Raw genomic sequence first — 19,274 nt, forward strand, 5'->3', positions numbered from 1 at the left:
AGGCTATGCATGGATTTGATTGGTGTGTCTGCATGTTGTTTGTGCAAAGTCACAAAGATGCTTCTACATTGCAGCTTTGTAGAAAATCAATCAAAAATAATATAGCTAAAAGTAATTGGTGTTTACTGCAGGTTAACACGAAGTTTGAGCGTAATTGTTTTCATCCGTTTCATTGACAGGGACGGACGTATATAGGGATGATCGATAATATATGGCAACCCCGCAGCCCATATACAAATGGCTAATCTAGAGCTCATTTACTTCGATCAACCAAGAAATCGACCAGCTCAGAATGATGTTACGGTAGTTTCAAATTACCAAAGTATCAAAGAAACTAGTTATTCGAAGGAGCGGCGCTGTGAGAGCGGAGCACCAGCGTGCGAGCACTCAGCACCATGGACAGCGACCCCGGGACCATGGCAGCCTGCTGCTGGCACGGCAACAACACACAGCCAGCGACTACATGACGAAGTAGAAACATCTTTCACCTGTCAATTCGTCATTGATCAGGAGGTCCATTCAACACCAACACTGTGCCAAGACGACAGTGATCAGAGCCACTCAACAGTCTGCCATCAAGACCATCCAAGTCCACAGAATCCCTGTAACAGCTCCTCGATCGAACTCCACGAGGAGGAGGACGACATCGCGGAACTTTCTATGTTGTCCGACGATGAGCTCCCGTCCGAGGGCTCAGGGAAATCGGTGGATTACGGTTTCATCATCGCTGTTACTTGCCTAGTGACTGGCATTTCCTTGGTCGTAATATCCTACACTGTCCCGAGGGACGTGGAAGTGAACCCTGACAGTGTCTCGGCCCGGGAAATGGAGAGATTGGAGCGGGAGAAAGCGAGGCTGGGGGCCCATTTGGATCGGTGTGTCATAGCCGGACTATGTCTGCTCACCCTCGGAGGCGTGTTTCTCTCCACCCTGCTTATGATTTCCATGTGGAAAGAGGAGATGATCAGGAGAAGAGTTTTTGCCTATTCCAAACATTCAGCAAAATTATATGGCTCGATCAACTTAAGAGCAGGCTCCAGTCCGACTCGAGAATCCTCCTTACATGTGTCTATAGTCGACGAGGATTTGGAAGTGCTAAGTTAAGAGAGCAGAACACACATATGTATAGTGTACAGTACATATATTAGACAGGGTTGCCAACACTCCGATCATCATTGCCATGTCCCCTGGATTTCTCCTGGATTTGGTATCAAACTCCCAATATTCACCATTCAGTCAGCTTACATCTACTATGTGAAAACGTTTATGCAATCATACAGAGATGTTCACTTAAATAATGAATGGTTATTATTAAAGATGGGTCTTACATCGCTTCAGTCATCAAATCAATTTCTGTAGGCCTACTTTTTGTGTATTAATGGCTGAATCTGTACCCATCATTTTCCAATGCTAGTAAAGCAAGCCTGATAAAACAAAGTATCAAACTCCCCAAATTCACTAGAACACAGGACATTACATCTACTCTGTTAAAAAGTTGCTGAGGGAGGACCCCCCCAAATACCTCATGGATTCTCACAGTCCAATGTTGGCAGCCCTGCACATATGGACTCAGAAATCTCTCTACACATACAGACTCGAAATCTCATGAAAATCCCACCGATGGTGTCTTATTGATACTGAAACTGCTGCTACGTTTCTGGACTATTTCTTGGTTCAGTTCTTGCTGAAATCTGTCTACATTGTAGATATGGAAGACAATAGTACACATCTGTTCTGTGGCTTTGGTCTGGCCGTTTACCTTTCAAAGTTCAGTTTCTTGTCATAAAATGTATATGACACTGTGAGTATATTGTTTAAATGGAAACTGCATGGTCTATGTAGAACAATTTTGTTTGGAATTGTGACATTATTAAATCCTATAATTTATATTGTTGATATGTGTATCTGACCATGGTAGTACACATAGTAATAACATGCGGGGGAAGGCAATTGGATTGCACCAAGAAATCACTATCTTCGATGAATGCACAAACACATGCGAATTTAGTGGCACATACATGCGGTCAGGTTGTGCACACAAAGTAGGAGAGAGGGGCGGGGAGAGAGAGAGAGAGAGAGAGAGAGAGATAGAGTAATTCAGGCCTGAGAGAGAGAGTAATTCACCTCTAGGGGCACATTAAAACCTCTGAGTGTTCATTTAACTCAGAGAGCATACAAATATAACCATTTGTCTGGAGCTCTCCGAGTTAAATGAACACTCAGGATTTCACTGTGCATCTTTCCTGGTAATTGTAGTTAATTGGTCATACAGAGGAGAACCTGCAAACTGCACTCAAATCAGTAAACGTTTGCTTTTTCAATGGAGAAAGGCCTAAATTAGGCTTAAGGCTTCAAGAGTACTGCTTCTCTATTGTTGATTAAGCTATTAGTCATGTAAAGGGACCTTGACACTGCATCTGCTTAATTGGTTCCCGAGTTTGTTTTGCCAGGGGGATCTTGCAGACACAAAATCAAACTTGTAATAAAACATTACTCGCACGCACACGCGCACACACACACACACACACACACACACACACACACACACACACACACACACACACACACACACACACACACACACACACTGACAGACTCAGTCAGACACTCTCTAGCACTCGCATTCGCATACACAATTCACTGGCAAACAAACACCAACTCACTCACTCACACACATACTTAGCAGGCCCCCTCTAGACCCCCCACTCCTTCCGATGAATGGAGTCACTCAGAGTAATCAGTCAGGGCAGCTGGCAGAGGGAAATGGAATTGGATTGCTTCATGGGTCACATGGGGTCAAGAGCCGGGGTGTGGAGGTGGACACAGGGGACCAGGAAGTAGATACGTGTTGTGGGTCTGACAACAGCTTATCATTGGCTGTCATTATAACCACATGCATGCCAACATCAGATAGAGGAGGTAGCAAAGGCCTCTAGAACTGAAATCCTATGAAATGGCAATTAAGAAAGCGACGTCCACATAAAATGGACAATGGACAAAACGTCAGGGTTTTTTACAAGTGAGGTCATGTCTGTCTACGGGTTTAAAAAGGCCTCCCTGAAAGTATCCTTAAATGAATGGCTCATTCCATAATGATTCTTGTTACTCCAAGTTTGTTGCGTAGCAACGACAAGCAGAATGGTCACAGCTTCAACGACAAGCAGAATGGTCACAGCTTCCAGGAAGACGTGACATGAGATATTCTTATATAAGACAAAGGGAAGGGAAGGAGAAAAACATCTCAGTCTATTGTATTTATGGGGTGTGCTTCTATACAATTATGAGTATGACTAATGGTACTAACTACTGTTATTCTGCCTTATACCATTGTTGCTGAGATTGATGAAGGCACTGTCTGAACTGGTTAAGGAGTGGTGACGCATCTCTCTCACTTGTCACACAGAGGACGAGAGGAAAGTAAATGACCCAGAGACGTTCACCAGTGTTACAGCTCTAGTCCTGTACAACTGCAGGTGTCACACTGATCCACAGTCTCGTCACTCTTATGTGACTAAATTCACACTCATGCTGTAGAATAGATTGAGCGGCACCCAGGGGTGGACTGTAACTCAGTAAATGTATTACTTGCGCAAGAGCGCACAAGTACTGTGGTCGGCTCCGTATGTATGGTATGTAGGCCTGTCCTCGGTGGTCTCTAATTGGCTGTTGATGGTGACGTAATTAAGATATGTTTCAATGTTGGGTGGGTAAAAGGTATACTGCGATCAGTGCACTGCGATCGTACTGCGGTCGGCTGGGTATGTTGGCGTGTCCTCGGTGGTCCCTTATTGGTTTTTGTTGTTGACGTAATATGTTTCAATGTTGGGAGGGTAAACGGTACTGCGATCGGCTTGGCAAGTATGTTGGTGTCAGCTGGGTATGTATGGGACATATGGGACCACCATTCTTGATGACGTAACTACGTTTGGTGATCGGCTATATATATGTACATATATGTATGTATGACGGGGTAAGAATGGTGATCCCTTAGGCTTATTGGCTGTTGATGGTGACTAAACTATGTTTCTAGGTTGTTAATGGTATAAGGTCAATAACGGGTCTAAAGGATTTAGAACAGCAGTTGTAAATTGTAATAGATATTAGTTAGTAGCAGTACTTGCGCGCTCTGCTTGCGCACAAGTAGGCCAAGGTATCAGTCAAAAAGGAGAAATCAAAGAGGAAGGACGGGTGGGGAGGGATCAACATATGGAATGTCAGAACAGGTCAGCTCCATATATGGAGATCTAAGGGTTTGAGGTCAGATGTAGAGTTGCTGGCCAGCGCCATATATTCAGATCTTCTCCATGTATGGCTATCCAGAGTTTGATGAGGTCAGTATTGTGGTCTTCATATATGGAGACGGCCATATATGGAGTGTGTCACGAGGCGTGATGGACTGACGGCCATATATGGTGGCGTGACCGGCGGGACTGACAGGTTATGCAGCTTTTCATATTAATCTGCGACCTACGGTCACAATTAAGCCAAGCCAGAGCCCATAGACATATTAGACACTCTCACTACATCCCTTAGCCTGGAGGATCGAATGATCTGTGATTAACTAGTTAGCTGTTAGGCCAACCAAGCATATAGTATACATAGCTTGTATAGCGACGATTGCTATGCGATTGGCTAGTTCAGTCCAACCGGCAGACCAATGCCGGAACTTCACTCAGTGAACTTCATCACTCAAGTGTAAAGCTTCAGTGTTGTGGATTCCTGGATGACAGCAGATGGATAGTTCATTAACTCTTTAGAAGGCATGCCAGCTAAAAACTATGAATTTTTAACCAAAATATATTTTTTTATAATTTATTGAAAGTATCAGTCAGGTTGATGGGGATGTTCTTGTTGTGAAAATAAGATATTCATTTATGTCATGATGGTTAGCTATACTACAGTAGGCCTACATCATATTTAGACAGCATGTGACTGTTGCAATTTCCTAAATCTCAGGATTTAGGGTGGATTACTCGACTCGACCTATAAAATGGTGGATGTATAAGCATTTATTGGTAAAAGGAATCATACAGCCTCTCGCTCTGTAATTCTAGGCAAATGGATCATTTAGCTAGAAGTTGAATTCTCACTGAGTAGTCAGTGTCAGAGTGGAGTGGGAGCTGAAATTAATCTCACAGCAGGACAGTTATGCTTACCTTGTTTCTGATTTATGACGCAATTTATACTGGTCTGTCGGGTTCCACACAGCCACAAATGCCTGCAGAAACATGCCAAGTTCCCACTGAAAATTAATTCCATTAGGATGAGTCATTCAGGAGTGTTTGACTGGTACGATTCCCATTGTATCTCAATGTGAGTCAGTGGATAACAACTGAGTAACAGACATAGACAAAAGCTTTGCAGAGCATGCAATCTCTCTAGTATTTATTTGGAGCATATTGATGGGGTGCACATTTAGTATCAAGCTCTTTGCTTTCTTTCACAGATATTGATTTTATTTATTCTGCTTGTTCTATGTCAATATTCTATTCTTGATTTAGAAATACTGTCTTGTAGTCCGGCAGGAAACAGCCTTCTTTTGTTAAAGTGGGAAATTTGGTATATGGTATTTTTATTGGCCTAAAATTGTCTATATACATAGATTCATGATTCCACTTGCTGACCGGCTGTCAGCATTGAGCAATTTTTTATAGGGGTTTATGTGTGACCATACATTGATATAAGGGACATTTTTCATTATGCTTTAACTAGCATGTGACATGTCAAACTAGGGAGTTTTTATGATTCTGAATCCATTCCAAGCATTAGTTTTGCACAGAAAACACTCCTTGGGCTAAAAACAGCCTATGTTCTTTTCATGTCCAGCCATCACTGGTTCAATTTCTGGAAAGTCTGTGTACAGATAAGTGAGAAGGGGGGTGCAATCAATCAACCAACCGCTATTGATACTTACTGTAGGAGCACATTGATTGAGGTATGAAACCTTATTTACAATGGTGTTGAGTTACCAATAAATAGGAAAAAAACATCATCACACATCACAACACAAATTATTCAAAACTAAACGGTCACAGGAAACTAGTACTCATTACATCCAGCAGAATAGACAGGGAAACAGTGTTAATTTAGTTGACTATAAGAATAAGACAAAAAGACTACAAGACTAAGGTTTTTGATATTCCGTCGACTAATAGGCTACTAGACTAAGACTAAACAATTTCAGATGACTGAATAGAACTAAAACTAAATGGTGTGTTCAATAGACGACTACATCAGAATTTCCTGTAAAAATGAACACTGACTTAGGGCTATATACTGTATTGCACCACCACTTAACGATCCATCCTATCTACAAGCTCAACAACGTGTCGATGTAGATCATAGTTGAACTATTTTAAAATGTTTTTTAAAATAGTATTTAAAATGGCATATAAATAGGGATATTGGTAAGGGGTGGCACAAGATAGGGCCCAAAGGCTAAAAGACTAAGGTTTTTGAGAGGTGCCTCCGCTCCATACGGAGCTATGTTCGTCCCTATGTATGTACAGTACTGTATGTGTACGTGCCCCCATACGCGTCCCAGCACAAAGCTGCAACACAGGCCACCCCCCTGGGCATGTTCCTGGGGGTCTGGATGTTGCGGGGACCCCCCGGGGACCCTCACATGTATATTATGTATGTGTACACGTCCCCGTACGCACCCCAGCACGGAAAGCTGCAACACGATAACTCTGTTATCTAACAACTGCGTTCCTGGGGTCTGGATGTTGCGGGATGCTACAATGCTTGTATAATTTAAGTACAATAAATTGGAAATAACATAGAATAAAACAAATGTATAAAACCAGTAACCACGCATCCGCCTGGGTAACGGCAGTCGGCAGACTGCTGGGCGAGTGCTGGCGTCTGGCATGGGGGGGTCAGATCAACATATGGAATGAATTCTGTACTGGCCAGATCAACATATGGTATGTCAGAACAGGAAGGACGGGTGGGGGATGATCAACATAATATGGAATGTCAGAACAGGTCAGCTCCATATATGGATTTGGATAAGGGTTTGAGGTCAGATGTAGAGTTGCTGGCCGGCTCCATATATGCAGATATGGAGATCTAAGGGTCTCCATGATGTCATGAGATGTCACGAGGCTTGACCATATATAGAGGTGTGATGTCACGAGGCGTGACCATATATGGAGACATGATGTCACGAGGCGTGACCATAGGCGTGGGTGACTAACTAACAGGCGGACGGACGGGAGATGCAGGTTTTCATAGTAAATGCGACCTACTACTAATAACTATAGAAACAAAAACATCACAATACTGGAAGATTTTTACATACTATTTATGTTTATACCTAAACTCAGACAGAAGTCTTATGTTATAGGTTGGAAATGGTGAATAGAAATATAATTCAATAGAAACCTTCACCAAGTGCTCCGGGGTGCAAATCCAAAGAGAAGTAGCACTTTGTTGTTCCATTTTGCATGATGAACCCAACTGCTTCTCTGAGGGAGCGATGCCACCTGCCATTCAAACTAGATCAAACCCAGAGGATTCATAACTACATCTGGAACACACGGTGATAGATGTAAAAATATCTGCATACAGTATATGCATGTTAAAAAAAGAAGAAAAAACTAAAAAAAGAAACAGAAATTCCAGGGTTTCTCCCCTGTTACCGGCACTGCACACTGCAGTCTAATGAGCATGCATACAGAATGGGGAAACTTCACAAACACTGGTTCTATGTTTCTGGTTTTAAATTCTGTGTCACTTGTAGTTGTGTAAGAAAAATAAACTTCTGCTGCACATAGTGAGCATTTGTTCTATAAGGCTGTATAAGAATAAGGTTCTACCAGGTTCATGGAAATAATTAGCAGGTGTATTTGCAGCCAGGGATGCAGCAGAGATATCAACATGCAGTTTATTCTGATTGTCCTCCCTTTTCTTAAGTCTTAAGGAAAGAGAGTAAAAATACAATGTTTCAAGGTTAAATTCATGCCTAGTTAAATTTGTGTTGACTTGTCGCCAATATGATAAGGAGTGGCATCTGTCTCTATCTAATTTGCATATTAATTAGCAAATTAGCCAATTCTGCAAAAATGTAGGAAACAACGCAATCTTTCCTCTTGGAAATGTGTGCATGAATGTACAGTAGTACAGTACTGTATGTTTGTGTGCGTAGAACACGTGAGTTTGTGGTATTACAAATGAGTAACATAACATATTGGTTTTCACTGCTATATTTCTGTTCATGAAATTGGTTAAATTAAGTTTATTATTCGGCAGCAATCTTTATAAGTCAGGATAAGTGCATCACAAGCAAGAAGTCATGAATGTGGTTTGGACAACAAAAAGGGGATTCGACATTTGATGATTTGCTTGTTTTCCCATGTGGGAAACCCAGCTTTTAATCCTAGTGATCAGTGGAGTTTCTGGCCCGTTCTGGCACCCTAGACATGGACAAAACATGCTGTACTGTTAAAGTGGGAGAGTGCTCAGTCCTTGTCCCTTTGTATTCTATATAGCTTTTATTGAGATGGTATTTGTTTCATATAGCCTTAAATGACAGAATTGGTATTATGCTCTGATCTCCTAAAATCAAACTGGGGACTTGATCAGAGCACCCTAACCACTCGTCTGTAATGTCGCCCTGTTCCCTTGTGTTTTATTTTATTTTATTGTGATGGTAGGAGAGCATTTGGAGAATGCACTGTTATTATTAGTATAATTATCTCCATGGCTACCTCTTGTAGTTTTGTCCATTTCTTCTTTCTAAACTGCACTTTTCATTAAAGCCATCATGAAAACCAGAGACAGACAGATGCTTTAAAAAATAACCATAACAAACATCTCTATAGTTTTTTTCCCCTTTCTTCCTCATATTTCCTGTTCTTTCTAAACCTTGCTATTATTTATAGTCTATTGAAAATTGTGATTTGTGTCTATTCAGCAAAATCATTTCCTACAAACCAAATACACTGTACATGGACTAGGACTAGTGGCGATTTCCTTTGGCTTATTTTGGAGCTGCCCTTTTAGACTTTTGATTGATTGATTGAAGTAGGCCTATTTAGTAACAGTTAGCAGAATTGGTACATTTCACATGAAACACAACTCAATACAAAGACCGTTACTGTAGGTAACGGTAGGTTACAGACGTACACAGAGAGACTTTATAGAGCATTTATATATAATAATAATGTTTATGTTGCTACAGTACATGTACAGCAACAACTACATGAGACACAGAGGTAGCTTCCGGATTGAAAGGTATAACAACGTATAGGTTGCAACAGGTCTAAATGGGTTAACCTTTTGAATGGTCAACAATAAGCCGTTAACATTGTACATTACATATCATTTGTTTCCCCTAATTTGCATTTGGTGTAAACATTGAAATAGTAGCTGTATCATGGTTTAAGTCATTTTACTGGTAGTTAGTTTTCTTTTTCTTTGTCAGATTTGTAATGCTCCCTATCAATGATGTCAGAGATACATACATATATAGACAGCTGTTGTGTGTGTGTTTTCATGTGTTTTCAAAGAGTTTGGCCGGTAGATCTAAATAATATTTTTGTAATTTATTAGTATATTTAGCTGCCGTGTTCAGAACACTACAAATCTAACACTACAAAAACCAGCATGGATTGGATAAAGAAGAAAAGTGCTTGCCTTTCACAGTATATAGGTTGTAACTTACAACAGAAGAAAGAAGCACTGCATGGTTCTAATCTACTGGCTCACACGGCAGGTGTTCTTTAGTGGAACAGGTAGATATACATAATACAAAGTCTAGGAAGTCACTTGCTTGATCTATAATCCCCCAGTGATGCAGAGTTTGCAGACAACCAAGGAAAAAAACTTGAGGGCTTCCAGTGAACAAATATGAATTTTATTCTTTGATCATTTTGTTTGCCTTGCTTAAAAATATATACATTTTATTTATTTTACACTGGAGTTACTGTAGTTCAAGTAGGCCTTCCTGGATTTAGTTTTATAGGTGTTCTGTCCACATTATTTGCCAATATAGAAAATTATTATTATTACTATTATTATTATTATTAGTATTACTTTCTAGTCAGGCACAGTCCTGAAAATTATTTTCTAATCTTTATTTCATACAGAAGGATGGTCTTCCTGCTAGGACTGTCATACCTCCAACATTGCCCATGGTGGACTATACATGGCAGTGGCGTCTTCCCTGAGCCAGGCCTACTGTTCCTGATGGTACAAATGGAACCAAATGTATACTTACGGGTTCGTTTGGTTCTACTTGTACTCTCAGTCACACTTATGGGGGTCCTTGAAATTTAAGTGTTTCAGACCAGGGAAGAAAATAACACCTGTGTGAAGTGAGGGGCGCTCTTATCATTATACATCATATCTTCATATCATGAACAACTGAATTTATATGATTGGTTGGTTAAATTTACGTCATATTTGGCGGACATTTGACCTAATTTCTCCTTTCATTGTCAATGGCAAATGTGAGACGTGTGGGGACAAGATTTAGCAGACATTTGACCTAATTTCTCCTTTCACTGTCAATAGCAAATATTGAGATGTGTGGGGACAAAAGCTATATATAGGAGGGGCTTTAGCGCCCCTCAAAAAGAAGAGGGGAAACTACAGTGCCTCGGGGGCAATGAAGTATATGAAGATTCAAATGGTTAATGAGGCAGACCAAGCCATGTGATCTCCATAGATAAGTGAAGCAACATACAGAGAGGTGCAGAGAACTCCAATTAAATATACTTCATACTTTTTAGATTAAAACAAAACCTTTTTAAAGCTCTATATTTTTATAGTATTCATTGCTATAGAGCAGTGTGGATCGGGATCCATTTTTGTGGGTCGTGACGAGTAAATAGCACCTTTTTGTTGTATTTTTCATAAGAATTTTAGAAACCTCAAACAATGAACAAAAATAATAATCATTTAGTCAGACTTAAAATCGCAAATTGGCTATTGTAACTACGTTTGGGTACACCTGGGAAACACCAGATTGATCTTTGGGGTGAAAGAGTGTTTGTTCAATAACACTTCAACTATTCCAGTTCCAGGTTTGTCTGCTAATTTCTTTGTGTCATCACATCCAATTTCACTTTATCCTATCCTGTATGAGTTCTCTCTCCAGATTAGATAAAAGTAATTGATATCCTCCTGACCGGAATGCATTTTCTGTTTACTATAGGCCTACAAATATTCTGCTGAAATCAAATCGTAGGTGAAGAAAGTGATCCAGGAGAAAGCCATGGGAATTCATGTGGAATGAGGATCTTGGCTCTGTCCTTCCAACATGGGCTGGCTGGCAGGAGTATGTACATGCAGGTCTGCCCATACTCAGCAAGGTAAGAAGCATACACATGCCAGACCTTGACTCAGTCATGGACGTCAAAAGAATCTTTAGACATTTTAAGAAGAAGAATGACAAACTTCTGAGTCTGTAGGACGTTCCCTTTGCTTTTGTGCAGGACACATACAAATTCTCACAGTGCCGAGATTTTTGGATGCATCCCAGTTCTATTGTTTTCTATGGCAGACTTTGCATAATTATGTAAAATTTACAGACAAGAATGGCTGAGAATAAGGCAGCAAAAATATCAACAGGGAATACTGTGCTCAGGACTACAGTAGGTGCATTCCACAAAACACAAAGCAATGCAAAGCACTGGTTGTGCACACTAAAAGACAACTAATGCATGCAGCATGAGGAACAATAATAGAGATTCAGCATCCGTAAATGAAATGACAAAATGTTGTTTCTTTGTACTGTTAGAGAATAAAGAGTTTAAACTATTTATAGTGGGGTTTTTTTTTTTTTTTTTTTAAACCAATCTTAGATCTTGAAAAACTTAGATCTCACATATATGCTTAAGACCATCTATTTTGGCATTTGTATGCCTTGTGTCAGATAGGTCAGTGCTAACCTCGCCTCACCAGGCTTTCCACCGCCTCGGAGGAAAGCCTGGTCTCTGTTTCAAAAGTCTGTATGATCCGAGCTGGGGCCGGATGATGTGGTTACGTCATGTTGTAGTATTGTTTTGTAGTCGCCAGACAGGATGAACAGGCGGCGACAACTTCCTTTTCCCTCTCAATAAAAGCTCTCGCTTACGAGAGCTTTTATTGCTTTTATTCAAACAGGAAGCAACAAACAGCTTCCTGTTTGTTGTAGGCAAACCATTGCCTACAACATGACGTAAGCATATCATCCGGCTCCAGCCCGGATCATATACCGAAATGAAATGGTGCCCAGGCTAGGTCAGTGCAGAGAGACAAGAAACCAAGGACAGAGAGAGAGGAGAAGCATGCGAGACAAGACAGGGTGGATTTGATCCTGGCTGACAAGGAGCATATGGTCTGTGTGCTAACTGGCTGACACCAGGCATCCCACTGATCAGATCTTATGTTGAAGTAGAAGTTGTGCATAACCACAGGTCATTTGACTATCCTAATCATTTACAATAAGGAAATACCCAGAGTTCTAATTTCACAAGGCCTATTTCAAAATGGAATCAATTTCAGGGCAATTACAGGGAAAGATTATTTAACACTACTTTTTATGCAAAGAGCATTATGCATCAAACACAAAAGAAATGTAAAAGTCCTCCCTTGTATATTACACCATGTCAAATAGAATAGTTGCTCTAGGAAACCATTACATATACATACACTGTAATTGAGGTGTATTCAAAATCTTGGCAGTGAAAATACATGATACTAAATATAATCAATGTGTGAATATTGGACTTTGCCATATAATTTTAAACACCTTTAGTGGGCCAGATCTCACTTGCCCCTGACAGTATAGAATTTTGCTGATGATCAGACGACTAACCACACACGCACGCACGCACGTCTAGACCAGTGGTTCTCAAACTTTTTCCTTGTGGATCCTCCTCAAGGACCACTTTGAGAAACAATACTCGTAGCTACAGTTTTTACAAGTCTTTTTTTGCAGGCTTTTATGTAATCTCTGGCTGATTATTGAAACTTGTAAAACTTAGTTCAGAAAGCTGAAGCTATAGAACAAAGGAAAGAGAGCATATTCCTCATAAGCTGCTTTGTCTGTTTGTTAACATGGAAACACAAGTGCATAGAATAACTGGAAAGGTGGACAGTGGTCCCTATATTACATTATTGCATTTTGGGGTTAATTGGGTGAAGGTCAAACGTCACAAAACATTTTCTAAATCACCTAAATAAATGATCAGAGCAATCTTTCACTCATGCAATTGAAACATGCATTTTAACGTACAGTATATTACAGTGCATTATGGGCAGAGTGCAGACTAGATCAAGGAAGCAAGAGACTTCTGGATTTATGTACTGACCAGGGCCTTGAGAAAATGTCTGGCCGATGTTGTTGCCTGGCGACTGCAGCACTGTAGCACACCTCAGGAACAAGTCACAGAGCTATGATCATATCTGGCCTTGTTTGTATTCCAATGCAACAACTTCCACTGCAATCATTGTCATCAACCCTTTGAAAACGTTTATTTTGAAATTGGTCGTTTTCAGGCTGTTATTTGGAAGACACAAGGACACACTGTTTTGTTTTGAGTCCCAATAGACACCCTAAAGCGCTGGAGCATGAAAATATATGAACTCTTACCTCTTTCTATCATGTTTCATACATTTTGGTGCATTTGTGATGTTGACAATTTGACGTTATAGTAAGTATTTTGTAACCGCATCCTATGCACCATCATTAGGGCATACCAGTATCTTTTTTTTTTTTAAACAAATCATATATATATATATATATACTGTATATATATATACACACACACACACACACACACAGACACACACACACACACACACACACACACACACACACACACACACACACACACACACACACACACACACACACACACACACACACACACACTATATCAGGTTGCTAGTCATACTATCTGGAGAGAGTACCAATTTTATCGGCTTCATTTCCTGGAACTGTTCCTGTTCCAAATTTGTCTGCTCACATCTTTGTGAGGTCCGATTTCATGTGTTTTCTGCTGTATCCTTTAGGGGTCTTTATTGGATAAAATTGGTATCCCAACCTGAAAATGCATTTTCTGTTTACTACAGAGCTGGAGATAATAATATTTGCAGTCAGTGTATCAATACGATGAGAGAGTACGATGATATACTGATTTTTTTTTTTATCCTCAGTGTATATCTTTTAACGGACAGTTACACAAACTCTCATCTGGCAGACGCCCAGGACAACACTGTCTATTGATCTGAAACAGTTTTATGGATTTGTTATGAGAGGAGAGAGTGAATATATTTTCCCGCTTGGACTTACCCAGCCTTCTGTTAACAAACTATCCTCTGAAAGTTCTAGTATACTTTTGTCGATTTCCTCCCGCCTATAACTTTAAAAGTTGTTGTATGGTTAAGTTGTTGTATACTTACACAGGCAGTAGTGGCATTTTGTTTTGTTTTTTTATTTCAAAAGGTTACAGTTACATTGCCCTCCATGACTAGATGAGTCAAAAATTCCCAACATTTTGGCTATCCAGCCTTCGTCAGTGTCTGAAGAAGGCTTGATTTCAAACATTCATACTGGTGGCCCAAAGAGAGAGATTATAACTAGAATAAGTGCCATTCTGGGCACAGGTCTCCACCAGGAGGATAGGAGTGTGTGTGATGTTAGGCAAAATGTTTAGGAGTATATAAACATGTTTTTTTGTTTGTTTGTTTGTCTTCATTTTGTAGAGGATAGAATTCGGCATAAAATGGTAAATGGTAAATGGTGCATTTATATAGCGCCTTTATTAAAAATCTGCCTCATGGTGGCGCTATAACCGGCAGATGTGGAGGGATACAGGGAAAATGTTTTCCCATGGCCTCTAGGGAGCATACATAAGTTGCATACAGATCAATGCAGTTATAGGTAAAACAGGAATTGCCCTGTTATAGCGCCACCATGAGGCTGATTTGGAAGAAAATAAGTGTCATGTCGTCCTCGGCCTAGTGGAAAAGTGCGTTTATAATTTCACGGAAATTTCACACTGTGTTTGTGATTTGTGGCATTTTGTTTGAAACGGACCAATCATGTGAGCTTTGGAAGCCAATCTTAGCCAATCAGGATGGAAGATGGGAAATAGTGCAGATCCGTGTTTATCATTTGACTATGCAGATAGTGTATACCGAATTGTGTGATGTATGGATAAAATGTGTACGAGTAATATACAGAAATGTGTTTTGCCTAAATCGGCCTCATGTTGGCGCTATAACATGCCGTTGAGGAATATTTGGGGCAGAGGTTCGTTGTTGGCAGCCAGGGAGTGTGTGTGCAAAGTTTGGCATGGTTTTGCTAATGTTCCCTGATTTTGCTTAGCATGCTGCTTCGACAAAATTCAGAGAACATCTCTCAAAGCGGAGCCTTTAATGCCAAGTTTAACTGTATTCCATTTATTGCAATAAATGGTTAATCTACTTTGACGTGAGTGTTTCCGTCTGAACTGGCTGTCTTTAAATATAATTCTATGGTTTGGATCAATTCCTTAAACTGTAATCTTTAAGCTAGTCCACACAGTCTCTCACTTATCTCCCACAGCTTCTTAGCCTCAGCATCATCCCTGGCTCTACGAAAGACATCTTTGACTGCACAGTCACAGAAGTAGCGTCCGCTGAGATGTTCGATACCCTCCTGGAGTGCACAGTGCAGGGTGGTCTGGGTGCCCTGAATTGGGGTCTTGAAGAAAAGGCTCATCATAGGCTTGATAACTATCATAGCCAATATGCTGGTGTCGTGGCGGGCAATGTCAGTTTTGATTCCACCTAAAAAGGAATGAGAGCTATGTTAATAATAACCTAAAGCAAGTAGGGTTTCTGTTTTGAGCTAGCTTCCTGAACTAGTGATTGGGCTGTTGTCAAGTGTTGTTATTCCTGATGCCTGGTAAGTAGCCTTGCCGAGCCATGAGGCTCATAGGGCAGGAGCCTATCTCCTGTTTCTGTAGCGTGAGGCAGCTTGATGTACAAGTACACCCCCTAGACATGACGCTAGTATGTCACAGGGACCCAATCCAACCCTTGATGCTGAGTGTCAAGCAGGGAGGCATTGGGTCCCATTTTTACAGTCTTTGGTATGATGCCTGGTAGGTGCAGGATAAATCTGATCATGGGGGATTGAGATTACCTGACACATAGCGGAAGTAAGCCACAATTACTCAGTCGTTCCCAAACTGGGGGTCGAGACCCCCAGGAGGGCCCCCAATACATTTTTGGGGGTCCCCAAATGAGCATAATGTGCAACATTGTTTTCTCGCTACGGTATATTGGTAAGTGTATACTATCTAGTATCTGCACATTTCTAACGTGACAAGCTTGTGGCTATTTTCACAATATTTATCTGTGGAACCGAGTCAAACTGGGCGGTCCCCATTCCAAATATGATTCTTTTTGGGGGTCACGGCCTGAAAGGTTTGGGAAACTTTGACCTAGATAACACGAAGGAAAATTCCATCATATCCTGTGTATTTAAATGGATCTTATATTGTAGCTAGGTCAGCTCTCCCTCTGAGGGGCCCTCAGTCTTTCAGCAGATAAGACAGAGAGCTGACCTACAGTACAGTATAAAGTTCATGGCCGAGACCTTTTGTCCACCTCAGAGAGGGCATCATGGATGAAAATAGACATTTTACCATACTCATTGCTTTCAGGGTGAAACTGCAAATAGCAAATTAAACTGCAGCGCAATATGCTTTTTTTGTATATGGCATTATCATCCGTTTAACATATAATGTTGGGAATATAAATATACCACACATTAATATGTTATATGTTGTACTTGTCATATTACTTTAAGTTAGTAGAATACATTTCATACATAGGTAGCATAATGTTTAATTGACCTGGGTGGAGGCTGTAGCAGGTGACCTCTGTGCCCTGTAGTTTGTTAGCCAACTCGTGGGTGAAGAGGAGATTACATAGCTTGCTGTGGCTGTATAGCTTAAATGTGGATATCCAAGAACTGCCTTCCTCACCAAGAGCCTTGTGAGTGTTCAGATAAGAGAAATCAATCCTGCCCATGTTGTGGGCTTCAGATGCCACGTTGACCACCCGACTGGGACCACACTCCTTCAGCCGCTCCAATAGCAGGTTGGTGAGGAGGAAGTGACCAATATGGTTGACACCCAACATCATCCCCAGGCTGTCCTCTGTTTTACCCTGCATGAAGATCCCTAGAGACCGGAGGAATGTTAGACCAGTCGCTAATTCTCAATTTTTTTCACATCAAGAACATCCACATTAATGTGACAGTGACCCCAAGACCAGATTTCTGTTGTTAAATTGTTACAAACATTTTTTTTAAGATGTTTTGTTCTGGTCCTGTATTACATTTTAAGTAGTTCAGTTCAGTAGTGGGGGTCTGAGGGCCACGCTTTAAAAATGAATTAATCCTCAAAACTAGTGTAAATTGTTGACCTATTTCTATCCATGGCCCATAGCACTTACCCTACACCCTTAGATAGCATTTCTGTAGACTTAGATAGCATTTGATACAGACTTATAGCATGTTATGTAGACAGCACTAGAATTGCATTGTATATAGTCATAGCACGCCATAGTACATATGTATAGCATAGTAGTATATGTATATATATATATATATATATATATATATATATATATATATATATATATATATATATATATATATATATATATACACATATATTTATAGTTTATATGTATAGTTTCATTATATAGATATTCCACTGTTACTTTCTTAGCTTACGCATGTTTCATGATAAATGCTTTTATGTGATGTATTCCCATGCTTTTGTTCTTGCTTAATGTAAGTCGCTCTGGATTAAGAGCGTCTGCTAAATGCCTAAATTGTAAATTGTAAATTGTATCGACGTAGCGTAACTTTCGTTCAACTTTGATCCCTCTGTCACATTGGAATTTTATTTGTGGGAGGGGTCGAAGTTGAACAAAGGTTGCATTATATGGTAGAAAATCTAGAAATAGGTTAACAATACAAATGGCACTAGTTTTGTTAGCTTTAAAGGTAGTGTAAGTGATTTTCTTTGGTTAAAATAAGTGTTAAAAAGTGTGATATAGTACTTATTGCTATAGAGTGTTTGTTCAGTAACAGGAGTCTCCATGTCTCTCCAGTTTTTTATTAAACAGAAAATGCATTTTCAGAAAAGTCAGCAGCATTAAACATAAACCCACATTCATCATCAGTTATTACTATTTAGCAAAAACTGTTTGTATTTTTTTATGTTTATTGAATTATCACCTGCATTGTTGATAAGCAGGTCCAGTCTGGGCTCAGTCTTCAAGAAGGTTTCAGCAAAGGAGCGAACAGACTTCAAACTCCCCAGATCCAACTGCATGAACACCACATCATTGCTCCCACTCTCCTGCAGAAGACCATTATTCATTACAAAGTAGGCACAGCACAGACCGAAGAAACATGCAAAAGAGGCCCATCAGCTTCAGTGTTATTTTTATATTTACCTTTTTTATGTCAGCAAGGGCAGCTTCAACTCTCTGTTTGCTCCGACAAGCCAGAATGACCCTGGCCCCTCTCTTAGCCAGTTCCATGGCTGTAGTTTTCCCAATTCCAGTGTTGCTCCCTAATCAACAAATAATGCTTTATTACTCAGAAATATGTTCATTGATAAAGCAATAATTCTTACTGACATCATTCAGCAGAGTGGTTAATCTTTCAGCATAAATTAGTCAGCCGACGGACAGATCTTCCAGAAATTGAAAAGAGAAGTAGGCAGGGTTAACTCACCAGTCACAATCACTGTTTTTCCATGGAGTTTTGTATTGCTTTTGCATGTAGGCCCTTTGATGCAAGTATAGTAAATGATCACATAAGCAACCAACAACAATCCGGCAGCAAGTAAAAGTAATTCCATTTGGCTGACACTATTTTGCTTGTACAGTATGTGTGCCTCCCTTGTAGCCCCTGTAGTGTAGTACTTATCTGTTGTTGCACAACTTTAAACTTTGCTTCTTCTTTGCTGTTGGTAGCTGTTGGTAACTTCTTCAGTGCCATTACTCCCACCTACAGGAGTTTTGGTCTATCTTGAAAATGAGATTTGACCAACAACACCGACCACAAATCATCAGCACATATTTGTACAGGTTTCATAGATAAACACCTCCATGTAAAATGTGAAAAATATACCAAGGCACCATTGCAATTAAGCTTTTTAATTTATGGCATTAGTATGATTTATACTGACTCACGCCACGGACAGTAGCTATTGATGTCAGAAGTTAAACTCACAGCTTGTGTGTTTCAATATTTTTATTAAGCA

General features: G+C 40.2%; 2 protein-coding genes across 2 annotated transcripts; one reads left to right on the forward strand and one right to left on the reverse strand.

Annotated features, from left to right (window-relative positions):
- Positions 1-237: 237 nt before the first annotated feature.
- LOC308331629 (transmembrane protein 74) lies at positions 238-1,200 on the forward strand (the record flags this gene model as incomplete). The annotated part of the gene is made up of 1 exon (XM_080787115.1): positions 238-1,200. One exon carries the CDS (start codon positions 238-240, stop codon positions 1,102-1,104), a length of 867 nt encoding a protein of 288 aa, XP_080643241.1. The 3' UTR covers positions 1,105-1,200.
- Positions 1,201-14,460: 13,260 nt separating this feature from the next.
- Positions 14,461-18,904, reverse strand: LOC308332177 (dehydrogenase/reductase SDR family member 13-like). The gene is made up of 5 exons (XM_080787873.1): positions 18,743-18,904; positions 18,460-18,578; positions 18,239-18,362; positions 16,842-17,171; positions 14,461-15,768 (listed from the first exon to the last, which is right to left on the reverse strand). Exons 1-5 carry the CDS (start codon positions 18,867-18,869, stop codon positions 15,506-15,508), a joined length of 963 nt encoding a protein of 320 aa, XP_080643999.1. The 5' UTR covers positions 18,870-18,904; the 3' UTR covers positions 14,461-15,505.
- Positions 18,905-19,274: the final 370 nt, after the last annotated feature.

This window comes from Protomyctophum bolini (assembly GCF_963924005.1).
Source record: "Protomyctophum bolini genome assembly, chromosome: 17".
NCBI lineage: Eukaryota > Metazoa > Chordata > Actinopteri > Myctophiformes > Myctophidae > Protomyctophum > Protomyctophum bolini.

Excerpts from the sequence above, each read along its gene's own strand:
- LOC308332177 (XM_080787873.1), bottom strand. The coding sequence starts at position 18,869 with ATGGAATTACTTTTACTTGCTGCCGGATTGTTGTTGGTTGCTTATGTG. Across the intron at positions 17,172-18,238 it reads CCTGCTTATCAACAATGCAG|GGATCTTCATGCAGGGTAAA; the intron begins GTGATAATTCAA and ends TCCGGTCTCTAG. Across the intron at positions 15,769-16,841 it reads CTGCTACAGCCTCCACCCAG|GTGGAATCAAAACTGACATT; the intron begins GTCAATTAAACA and ends ATTCCTTTTTAG.